Raw genomic sequence first — 11,857 nt, forward strand, 5'->3', positions numbered from 1 at the left:
TGTAATTTGCATAGTAATGCTCTATACTTGGATAATATAATGGGTTTTCCTAGGTTTTCCTTTATAGAGTTTTACTATAGGTTCAAATAGTATCATTCTATCCTATAAATAATTTCTACTATCTTATCTCACTTCTCTTTTCACTCACATAAATCATCTATATACTTGTTTAATCTATTTATTTAGTTCAATTTCCATGACTTCTACAATACTCTTTCATAAAGTTTGTAGTTCTTCACTTTATAACTTCTATACCATAATTCCCTTTAAGTATAAATCTCCCATATATCACTTATGTATCATTATTTATATTCATATCCTCTAATTCATATACTATTTTTATAGTCTCATAATTTATTATCTTCTGGTTTATATTTTATTCTCTTAAGTCTTCTCATAGTCACATATATATATATAATTTATATTACATTCTTATGATTCACAATAACCTAGGATTGCTTATTTTATCAGTAGCGTATAATTATATAACTTATATCTTATAAGCATATCATTACATAAATTATTTCATGTTCTTCCATTATTACCTTATAGTATTTTACACAAATCATATAGCATATACAAAGTATATCAATATCTTTAGTCATGCATACATACAATTAATGTAATACATATAATTACATATAACACATATAATCATAACAAACACATAATCATGTTCATGACTTCATGCATATTACTCTATGAAATAGACTCATCACAAGTCTTATTTCCATTAAATACTACATGTCACTAGTATGCACTCACCTAGCCTCATTAGTCAACATCGATCTCTTATCTTTTCCCCTCATCGATCTTACTTGTCAATGGTTCCGGAACTCATTTAGGCTCTGTATCTACACAATTATACATTTTAAGGAAATTATTAGATACCTACACCTTGTAATTCGATATTAACAACTTAAACGAACTTAATAAACCAATATTTACTTTTTTCTTTAGGGGGTATCGATACCCTCCTTAGGGTATCGACACCCTCATTGCATTCTAGAATTCTTTTCGTTTGAGAGGGTATCGATACCTGTTGAATGGGTATCGATACCCCTAACCAAAAAATCATATTTTCAGCACACATATTACTTCATTTCAACTTAAACACTTGATATTTCAACCCCTTTTATATACTAAACTCAAACACACATACTTAAGCCCATTTGTACTCATTTATCACATCTTAAGTCTCAAAATCCTATCTTCCATATGGAATTCAAGAATCATACTAAATTTTCTACTTGTTCTAAATTCAATTCCATCGCTTCATATCTCTTAATTAAGTTGAGGATAAGTCAAATTCATCCTTAAAATTTCAAAAACCTTTCTATATCAAAAGTTCATTTCTAAACTCTCAATAGAAATTCCTTTCTAATTCTCTCTTCTTGATGTTTTAAGCTTATATAAGCTTTCCTTAAGCTTATATAACCCCCAAAGATTCAAAACCAACTTATAAATTCAAGAAATTAACAGCTGAAAATCAAACTTACCTTTAAGCTTGAGCTACGGGAAGAAGAAGAATAGGGCAAGAAGAAGGCTTCCAGAAATTTCCCAAAACCCACGTGTATAACTCTTATTTAAAGGGAAAAATATCCTTTAAGTTGAAAAGACTAAATTACCCCTTTAATTATCCATCTATGCTATTTAATCCATCATCAAAATTCTTTACTTAAATCCCAGAACTTTTAACTTATTTCAAAATTGAGCACAAAACTTTCAAAATTTTCATTTTAGTCACTAGCCGGATTTTGGGATATTACATAATTTATTCCCACTTTACCAATTTTACAACATATTGCGAACATACCTCGACCCTTATACTTTGTTGGAAGCCTTCGTTGAAAAATAGCTGAGACGTTTTCGCCTAAGTTCACATTCTCGTTTCTAGTAAGTCATCTTTAATTTTTGCAGAGATCTTTTAAGAACCGAGCATGTCTTGGCACTTTCTGAATTGCCTCAAGAAGAGGAATATTTATCTCTAATTTTTGGAACACGTCAAGGATTTCCTTCTCTTCAATTTGCTTATTACACTTCACCAACCATGATGGAAAAAGAGGTGGAACGATGTAAGGGGATGAAGGAGAAGGTGACGTAGAAGTACCTTGAATGGGGGAGTTGGCGTTTCATATTCATTTTTCTCCTTCGATTGTGTGGCAGTTCTCTTGGAGATCTTAGGTGCGATAATGGTACTACTCCAGAGAGTGATAGCACTAAAGTTCTCCCTTAGATTCAACTCAGTTTGAGAGGGTAGCTTCCCTTGTGACTCTAATCGCTCCACAGTTTGAGCCAGTGGACTCATTTTCTTATCCAATTCTTATAGATAAACCTCGGTTGAATTCTAGAATTTCTCTTAGGATAAGGTCAATCACTCAACAATGGATTCTAGTGAAGACTTATGTGGTTGATACGAATAAGGCGGAGGGGCCTCGGTTGATAAGCTTGGTTTTACCTTTGGTTTTGTCTGTAATGAAAGTTCAGATGGTCTTTCCATCCTGAATTGTAGGTATTGTCGTGTGGGTTGTAAGGTCTCTGAGGAAGTCCTAGAAAATTGCCTATTGCATTTACTTGTGTATTGGAATCTTCTTGTAACATCGGATAACAGTCTAGTGGATAATTCGAAATTATGCAAATTCTGCACAATTTAGTTGTACCAATTTTACCTGAAACAAGAGAATTTACCACATCAGTAAATTTGTCAATTTTACTTTATAAAGAAATTGGCAGCCATTTTAGAAATCAAATCTCTAGTCGCATTCAGAGTTATGTTCAAGAAAGTTCCTCTACTAGCAATATCTACCATCTTCATTTCCAAAGAGAGCAAGCCTTCGTAGATGTACTGCATTAGAGTTTGTTCAGTTAATCTGTATTGCGGACAACTAGCATAGAGCTTCTTAAATCGTTTTCAATAGTCTTAAAGTGACTCTCTATCTTTTTGTCAGATTCCAATGATGTTTATTCTTAATTCACTCGCCCTTGTTGTAGGAAAGAACCTGTCAAGAAAAAGACGAGTCATGTCAGCCCATATTGTAACATAATTGAGATGTAAATAAAATAGACACTCCTTAGCCAAATCGGCTAAGGAAAAAAGAAAAGCTCTAAGTTTAATTTAATCCTCAGATACTCTCTGTGGTTTCATACTTGAGCAAACCATGTGAAATTTCGTGAGATGTTTGTGTGGATTTTCACTGGGCAGTCCATGGAAGGTAAGGAGAAGATGAATGAGGCTAACTTTTAGCTGGAATGGAATTTTGCTATGAGGAAAGGCGTTGCACAATGGTTGTTGCACTACAGGTGCCGCAGCAAGTTCCCAAATCATTTGATCACTCATCGGAACTGGTTCGTTTGGCGTAAAAAGTGTATCAACATTGAAGGGTGCTTCTGGATTCATATCCGGTTGTTTTTGGTGTCATGTTTCTTGTTGTTGTTGTCATTGTTGTATTTTTTCTCAAACCATTTGTGCATGGATTTTTTATGCTCGTGCTTCGATCTCTGGATCACAATTTATTAGTTCGCATGGGTTCTCGCTAACCATAAATCAAAAAAACTTTAATCAGTAATTTGTCGAAGTTTCCAACAATGGCCCCAATTTGGCAAACATCGTCATTGCCAAATAAAATTCCTTTTTTCTCAAAATAAGTAAATAAATAAGGAATAAGTGTAGTCTAGAGAAGAAAATTTTGATCCGTAGAGACTTAGAAATTTCCAACTTTGAGTTGCGTTAATTCTGATACAGGTAAACTAATAACTATAATAAAAAGGAAAAGGTTGATTTGGTAATATAAGGATTGGAATAAAATTAACTAAGTGAAAATAATACAGAATGAAAGGAAAATAGTTGAAAATAATTGGAAACATTAATTATAGAAAATAGCCTCGAGTTTTGCTTTGCCTAAATCTGTTTTGATCATCGAAATAAATTTCACTTCGGGACTCATGTCCATTATAGTCTACAAGGTCCAACACTTGTAACTTACTTTTCTATTTGGTAAACTGATATTCCCAAGTCAATATGTGAAATTCAGTCCTTGATTGGACTAACTACAACTATCGCTGTTAAAACAAAACAATTTTAAGAATTGGAAAAGCACGACTCAGATTATGTTGTCTCAATGAGAATCAAATCCGATCTCAATTTCCCTTAGCAGACCATCGCTAAGTGTGTTCTCAGGAAGTCAAACTTACTACAAGCCGATTCTTCCTCCTAACTGTAAATCAGAACAACATCCAGACCAACGTCAACTTTTTGAAATGAAAGTGTTTTGATTTTAAAGGAAAGTCCGATTGCCAATTCAAGTTTGCAAAAAATTGAGAATGTAATCCGAAGATGTTAAATGCTTTTCAATTCTCACAATACGAATTGAGTCATCGCTAATCCATCGGCTAAATAAAAAAATTAGCTAAGCATGATAGAAATCATACTTAGTATTTTTAAGAAAACTTAAAATGAAAATAAATATGAAAAGAAAAAGGAAACTTTTATAAAATAAAAATAAAGAAAACTAAAATAATATCCGTACTTCAAGCTTTACCCTTAGAGAGTTAATAACTTTGTAAAATGCTAAAGATAACATGAAAATTCAAAGGTAAATTATCCTAGATAAATCCCAAGTGTTTCGCATTCAAAGTTAAATCTAAGATTCCTAAAAGATTTCGTTCTCAGATAGTGTTAATCAAACTGCCTCCAGAAATTGCCAATGCTGACTGGACCTTCTGGAAACTATCACATCATACCTCGTCATGCCCATGTCTCCAACCGCGACCAGATAATAAAAAAAATATAGATTGCATCCTTCTTATTGCTAGTTCTGAAAAATTGATTACTACACTTAAATAATCGAAATAGAACCAAATCAGCAACAATAAATCGATATCATAGAAGAATTAACAAGTAAATAACTTCAATCTACAACACTCATCAACTATAATTTATCTTAAAAAAACTATTTTATGTAATTCAATTTATTTCACACACTTTGTGGATGTAGAACTTCTTCTTAATAATTATTTTTTAATAATAAAATAATATACTATTCAAATTTAAATTAATATTTGGGATGCTAATAGAATAAATTTTGTGAGAATTTTCATTTTTCACTTGTGTTGAAAAAAATAAAAGGACATATAAAAGAATACTTCATATTTATTTCATACGTACATTGAATAACTTTACAAAGCTAGTCATTTATATACAAGTATGAACAACATATCTGATAACTAACTAGTTAAAAAACTAACTTCACTCTCGACACTTCCCCTCAAGTTGGCGGGTGGAACACATCTTTAACCCCTAACTTGAATAAGAGGTATTCATGTTGATGCACTCTAAGACCCTTAATCGTGATATCAACTTGCCACTCTACTGTATGAACATACTTTGTCTCTATCAAACCTTCTCGAATCTTGTCCTAACAAAATGATAATCAAATTCGATGTGTTTCGTTCTTTCATAAAACACCTGCTTTGTTGTTATTTGTAGAGCAACCTTATTATCACATAACAATTTTATTGACTGCCTTTTATTTAGATCAGGTTCTTCCTTTAGTACTTGCAACCAAATAATTTCTAATGTTGTTACTGTCATGCTTCTATATTCTGATTCAATAGAAGAGCGTGCCACAATGGTTTGTTTCTTCGACTTTCAAGAGACTAGAGAATCTCCAAACTTCACACAGAATCCACTTACCGACCTTCGAGTCATTGGGCAAGCAGAGTCTTTCAGCTTTGTATGATATATGTATATCACATATGAAAAAAATATGAATAAATATATTTGTATTGTATATATAGTTATAAGCCATTTAAATTGAAATCAAGTAAAATTATAATATTATAAATATTTACAAATAAATTTAAACAGAAACTCGAAAAATTGACTCGATTGGACTCGACTCGAAAAAATTTCAAGTCAACTCCATGTTATAAAATAAAACTCATCAACTCGAGTAAATCAATTTTTTTATTCAACTCGGCGGAATGCTTATCCTTATCTAATTAGACAAGAATGTATATAGATTTTGTGGATCGTGAAACGAGGATAAAGAAAAAAAAAACTAGTCTCATAACTGGTGGAGGTAGGGCTGTAAATGAGACGAGACATATCGTGAGTTACTCGAGATCGACTCGATCAAGGCTCGATAAATACTCGGATCGAATGGACTCGACTCGAGCTCGAGCTCGACTCGAATTCTTAACGAGCCGAAACGAGCTACTTGATACTCGACTCGAAAAGCTCGTGAGCAGCTCGAAAATATAATATATAAGATTTTATTTTTTTTAAAAAAAATTATTAAAAATATTAATATTTATGTATTGATTTTTTTAAAGAGAATACATTAAGATTTTCATGCATTTAAGGTTCAGGTTCGAGTTTGAGGCTTCAATCGAGTTAAGTTTAAGAATTGTTTTTCTTTATTTCGAGCCTTTTCGAGTTGCTCATGAGCTTCAGTTCAGGATTTCGAGTTCTAGTCGAGCTTGAAAATTTTAAGCTCGCGAGTTTTCGAGTCGAGTTGAGCTCAATTTTAGAGTTTTCAAGTCGAGTCGAGCTCAGCAATACTCGAATTCGACTCGGCTCGTTTACACCCCTAGGTGGAGGATAAATATGAGTATGATTTTGTACTCGTCTATTCTTCACCCACCTCGCATCGTTATTTATTTGAATATCATGTATGGACTTTATATTTTTGAATTTACATTAAAATTATATTTTAATTTATTAAATGTCACGGCACTTATTATTATTTTTAAAATTAATAGCTAGAATAATGTTATATATAGTGAAAATTCGGTCGATATATATTCAATATTTTTATAATAATTTTAATTTATATTTATTTAATTAATTTTAATCTTATAAATGGTTGAGTATAAATAATTTTAAAATTTATACCTACAACATATTACATAACAAAATTAAAATTCGATAAGAACATTTCTAATTAATACTACTTAATATCATCTTTTTTCTTTCTTAAATATTTTCTAATAAAATAAATGGTTGAATTTGGAATTAAAATAGAAGAAAACAATAAATATGGGTTTCTAACTTTTCCTTTTTCTTGGGTTGAATGAGAAATAGCAAATTTTAGAAAACGGTGCGTTTTCGTAAGGAGTTGATCGAATAAAACGCTTTGAACCAAAAGTCAGCCTTAAATTACCAGCCGCGACGCAATCGCGAATCAAGCTCCGGAATCTGCAATCCGCCATCCTTACGCGGCGGTGCAAAGGAAAAGAGAGGAGAGGAGAGGAGAGGAGGATGTTGGAAAACCCTACATCCACCGCACCCGATGCCGCCCCTGTAATCAAACGCTACGCTCCTCCTAATCAACGGTAACTTATTAACCCTAAATTTCCCTCCTTTCCTATTTCCTTAGTTTAGGCCTCTTCCGTTTCCGTGTGTGTCTCTTTCTCTCTATTTTTTTTTAATTATGCTTCCAAATTGCAGAAACCGTTCTCTCGGCCGCCGTAAGTCTGGAGGTCAGCTTCTTCATCAATTATTGATCATTCCTTCTTTTACGGTGGTTTATGTATATACATATATTCTTTTAAAAATATTTTTTAAATTTTAATTGATTTGGTAAATTGAGTTATAATTAAATTTTGCAGATTGATTTCATTGGACTAATAATGTTTATGGGAATTATTCAGAGAATAACCTAGGTGCCGCATCGAGAAACAATAATCTTGTCGGGGATGCTGGGAGCAGCGCTATCCTGAATGAAGGCCACCATCGTCCTACTTTAATACCTTTAGAAGGCTGTTCTAGAAGTGATGCTTCTCGGCTTTTAAGCAATCGTACGATGTCTCTACACACTTACTTTGAATGATTTTTTTTGTACTTTTATTAAGAAGACTGCCCTTGTTTCTGAATCCCACCAACATTGATTATTCCATTACGTACGTGAAGTTAGAGCTATTGATTTTCTTATCATTACATTTAGGTGAATTGTTCAACTTATGGTTGGAAAGGAAAGGGTTTCTTTGTCTTTTGTTCCTGGTTAGGGTAGTGCCTTTATTATCGGTTCAGATTCTGGAGTATTTTTCTGAAGCCTAATTAGTTTCGCGGATGACTTTTCCTCTGGTTGGTTAAGTGGTGAAGGTTAAAGAATAGTTGGGGTGGGGCTTAGGTTCAAATCCACTTTTTTTCTCTTCTATTGTTGTTTGAAAAGTGTTAGCCTTGTTTGAAATTTTGAACTTTTTAACAATCCATGTACACAATCATTCGGCGGATATACATTAATTGTTTTTCTCTACAAATGCAGGTTGGGCAGCTGTCCTACATCGCTACCATGATACTTCTATTGATTTGTCAGGTGAGTGGAAGAATATAAAACTTATAAAATTTTCCATTTTATGTTTGATTTGATTGGCTTTGTGATCCTTTATAGGAAGCAAATCTTGTAGTGGTACATTATCTACATGATAAGAATGGTAAATGAGGTTTGCAAGTTAATTTGAGATATAATTTTCTGAACTCCCACTGTCAATAATGGCATCACATACTTTAAATCCACAGAGAACACGGATTGCCTTACTAAAGTTGGATTGTGCTTAACCCTGCAATCACTCTTCTTTATGTCACCGTTGTCGGTTTCTATTGCCCTTCCGCCATAGGACTTGAAGAAGCAATTTCTTTACTATGGTAACTGCCCTGAGAATGACATCTTCCCTACTAGATAAAGGCCTTGCACATTAATAGAAAACTCCATTCTCAGCTTGCAAGGCATATTGTCGAGCAACTTCTAAATTATAGACACAAACCAAGACTAGTCCGTCTCTATTACTTTAATCAGAACCTGCCAGATAGAAAGTTAGCTGTTCATTAGTCTCATTCAAACGAACTCTAATGGACATATTATTAAATTCAGTAGTTTAGTTAGGGATGGAAAAAATACTCTTTTAATATATTTATATATTATTAGCGAGAACTATTAAAAAAAATATTATTAGTTAGTTTTTGATAAAAATATATGTAAAAAAAATTAGCAGGTAAGGTACTGAATTATGACATTAAATTAAAATGTTCTTTTATTTTATGGTATTAAATTGAATAAATTAGTATTTTATTTGACTTTTTCTATTTTGAAATAACGTGTGAAAATTTGAAAATTACGTTATATCGGGTCAGGTTGGAGTCGAATTTCCACGTACATTAATATACTTGAACAAATCTAACATAAAAAATCAAACTTGATGCACCGAGGCGACTAGGTTGTCAGCTTTTCAACATTATCATTGGAGATATCCGATGAATATAAGATATTGAGGATCATTTTTGGCTTTAAGTTAATTCAAGCTGTAGCACAAACTAGCGAGCATTGAGCTGTGCTAGTGGATGAATAATCGTTTTAGTATGAACTCTGTTGTTAAAACATATGTAAAGGTTCCTCATCCCGGGCATGGGTTAGGGATCTTTTTGAAATAATTTCTACTAGCTCCTATCCTATTCTGTTTCATTGATAGTAAGATGTCAGAGAAGGCTACCATTGAGTTGAAAGTTGCATTTCTTTTAGATTTTATGGTAGCAAGCAGTTCTACGTATCTCTGCCTGTTGTAGGGGCTTTTGGAAGTGTCATATTAGTCATATTAGCATCCTTTCATGTTTTTATATTTTATTTTTCTGTTTCCTCTGTTTCACCTCATGACTGACCTTGTTGCCATTCTCATGTACTGGTGGATAGTTTCTTCTGCATTTCTTGAGTTAAAGGACCACACTAGATGGTTTTAGTCTTACTGTGGTTCTCTTTGTTTCAGAAAGGCCAGTGCTGTACTCTGGAAGTAGTGATTCAGCCTGGAAGAATTTCAGACTTCCCCATCAGGTGTTCTTCCATCCCCTACTTCCCCACCCCTTCTTCTTGTAAATCTTGCAGCTTCTTTCCTTGTGCATTTATCTTGTCTTTTTTCCTCAGATGATGTCCCCAACAAACACTACTGGACCTTCATCTGGTTCACAGATGGATTTCTTAGCTGAACTTCGTCGTTCAATTCGGAATGCCAATACCGACCACTAACTACAGAAAGTGTGGCTTGTGCGGATGTGGACTTGTGAAGTATTTTATGAAATTTGCACTCTAAAGTACCTTTTGTATGTGTTGATTAGTACTCGGATCAAATGTTACTTATTTGGGACATGATTTTTTTTACTGTAAAGCATGGTCCAGGGCATCTGCTCCTTGGACATGTAATTTAGATGAAAACGTTATGAACTATGTAAGCTATACAATGTTATATTACTTTGGAATTCGTGTTCCTTTTATGCGACAGTAGTCGGAGACATGTACTGTTTTTGATGAATGTGAATCTCTCTCGTATTAAATGTGAGCTTTTGTTCTTGTAAAATGAGGTTTTTATCATGTGTGCTTCTAGGGAGAATGGCTGCTGAAATGAGATTTTTAATGCCATTCTTAACCATCTTTTATTACAGCTTCAGGATTTACATATAATTACTTCTAAAAGAAATGAATGTGAAAATTTTTGTATGATGATGAACAGTGACATGGCAATATATTTATGGTATACATCATTCTTTCCAGACAGGAATAATTCCTTGGGCTGCCAAACGCTTTTCAACCCAGAACACTACATGCCTTGCTGTAATTTTCTTCTCATCAACAAGGAAAGGCTCCACAGTGCTTGCTCCTGAGCCATATGAAGACAAGGAGAATCCTTTTGGACCTATGCAAATAGAGAAAAATGTTCAGATCATTACTGTAGTAATGGAAATCCTTCTTTTCAATTTGCCCAAATTATTATACCTGTAAGGACTCCATCAGGGAAGAAGGCCCAGAACCAGTAGGGACAGCCCTCCTTCAGGAATGAACCTTCCAACTGTCCAAGTTTGAAGACGTTAAAAAACCCCAGCAGTTAAGTTTCATATGGATTGATTTCGAACGAAAATAGAGCAGAATGAAACCTTGTTGTCTTGGAAAGTGAGTTCAATTTCAGATATATCATCTTGAGTTTCCAGTATTGTTTTCAATGAAGGGATGACATCCTCCAGCATCAACTCCGGCAATGCTTTAGCAGGAGCCTTCGCAGCGGGTTTGGGCTTTGCTGCCTTCGCTTCCTCCTTATCACTACCACCACCAGCGGCGGCTGATGGTTTTACTTCCACAGGAGTAGCGTTTGTTCCAGCAGTGACTATATATATATATATAGCAGAAAAGCAACACATTAAGTTCAGAAGGATTTTCACATGCACAGATAAGAATGGAAAAGCTACCTGTAGGAGTAGAAGATTCTTGAACAGCGGAACAGGCGACACATCCGCGGGAAATAATTGATTTTCCGACCACAACCTGCGGATGAAAAGGAAGTTAAGAACTTCAAACTTACTGAGTAACACATGCTTAAAGATGGTTGCATGATTGAACTATTTGCTGGGAAACTAAGGTATTAAAAAATCAAGCAAAATTGAAGCATGTAGCGATAAAGTACCATTGATAGTGTGGAAGGCAATGAAGAGGAGGCGAGTCTGGAACTGGAACTGGAACTGGAACTGAGATATGAAGTAGACGACGGAAAGGTTGAGAAGCCAATTGGCCTTGCACCCAATATTGCCATTTTCGTATTTGATAAATTATTGTTCAGTCAACGAACATTTCTGGGTTCTTTTTTTCTTCTTAGTTTATTTCGAGGCAGAGGAAGAAAACATTACTGAGCATTCAATAGGTGAAGAAAACTGGTATAAGAGAAGAGTTTCCTGATCCACTTAAAGTTTAGGAGAATATACACCACTGCTTTCTCAATTTCTTTGTCTGAACGTACAATATTTCGTTTTGTTTATAACTGAAATTACTTCTTTTAAAAAAAGATGGAAAATAGTAGCAAACGGTGGCCCAATCACAGTCCT

The 11,857-nt window shown here is 33.8% G+C and overlaps 2 protein-coding genes across 2 annotated transcripts; one reads left to right on the forward strand and one right to left on the reverse strand.

Moving 5' to 3' along the window:
• The first annotated feature begins 7,133 nt into the window (after positions 1 to 7,133).
• LOC120177208 lies at positions 7,134 to 10,266 on the forward strand. The gene is made up of 6 exons (XM_039183428.1): positions 7,134 to 7,335; positions 7,451 to 7,482; positions 7,654 to 7,800; positions 8,268 to 8,318; positions 9,760 to 9,824; positions 9,915 to 10,266. The coding sequence occupies exons 1-6, from the start codon at positions 7,262 to 7,264 to the stop codon at positions 10,014 to 10,016; spliced, it is 471 nt and encodes a 156-aa protein (XP_039039359.1). The 5' UTR covers positions 7,134 to 7,261; the 3' UTR covers positions 10,017 to 10,266.
• A 230-nt stretch (positions 10,267 to 10,496) lies between these two features.
• Positions 10,497 to 11,698, reverse strand: LOC120177343. Its single transcript, XM_039183523.1, has 5 exons — positions 11,443 to 11,698; positions 11,228 to 11,303; positions 10,919 to 11,145; positions 10,761 to 10,833; positions 10,497 to 10,680 (listed from the first exon to the last, which is right to left on the reverse strand). The coding sequence occupies exons 1-5, from the start codon at positions 11,566 to 11,568 to the stop codon at positions 10,526 to 10,528; spliced, it is 657 nt and encodes a 218-aa protein (XP_039039454.1). The 5' UTR covers positions 11,569 to 11,698; the 3' UTR covers positions 10,497 to 10,525.
• Positions 11,699 to 11,857: the final 159 nt, after the last annotated feature.

This window comes from Hibiscus syriacus, unplaced genomic scaffold (genome assembly GCF_006381635.1).
Source record: "Hibiscus syriacus cultivar Baekdansim isolate YM2019G1 unplaced genomic scaffold, ASM638163v2 tig00112285_pilon, whole genome shotgun sequence".
NCBI classification, from domain to species: domain Eukaryota; kingdom Viridiplantae; phylum Streptophyta; class Magnoliopsida; order Malvales; family Malvaceae; genus Hibiscus; species Hibiscus syriacus.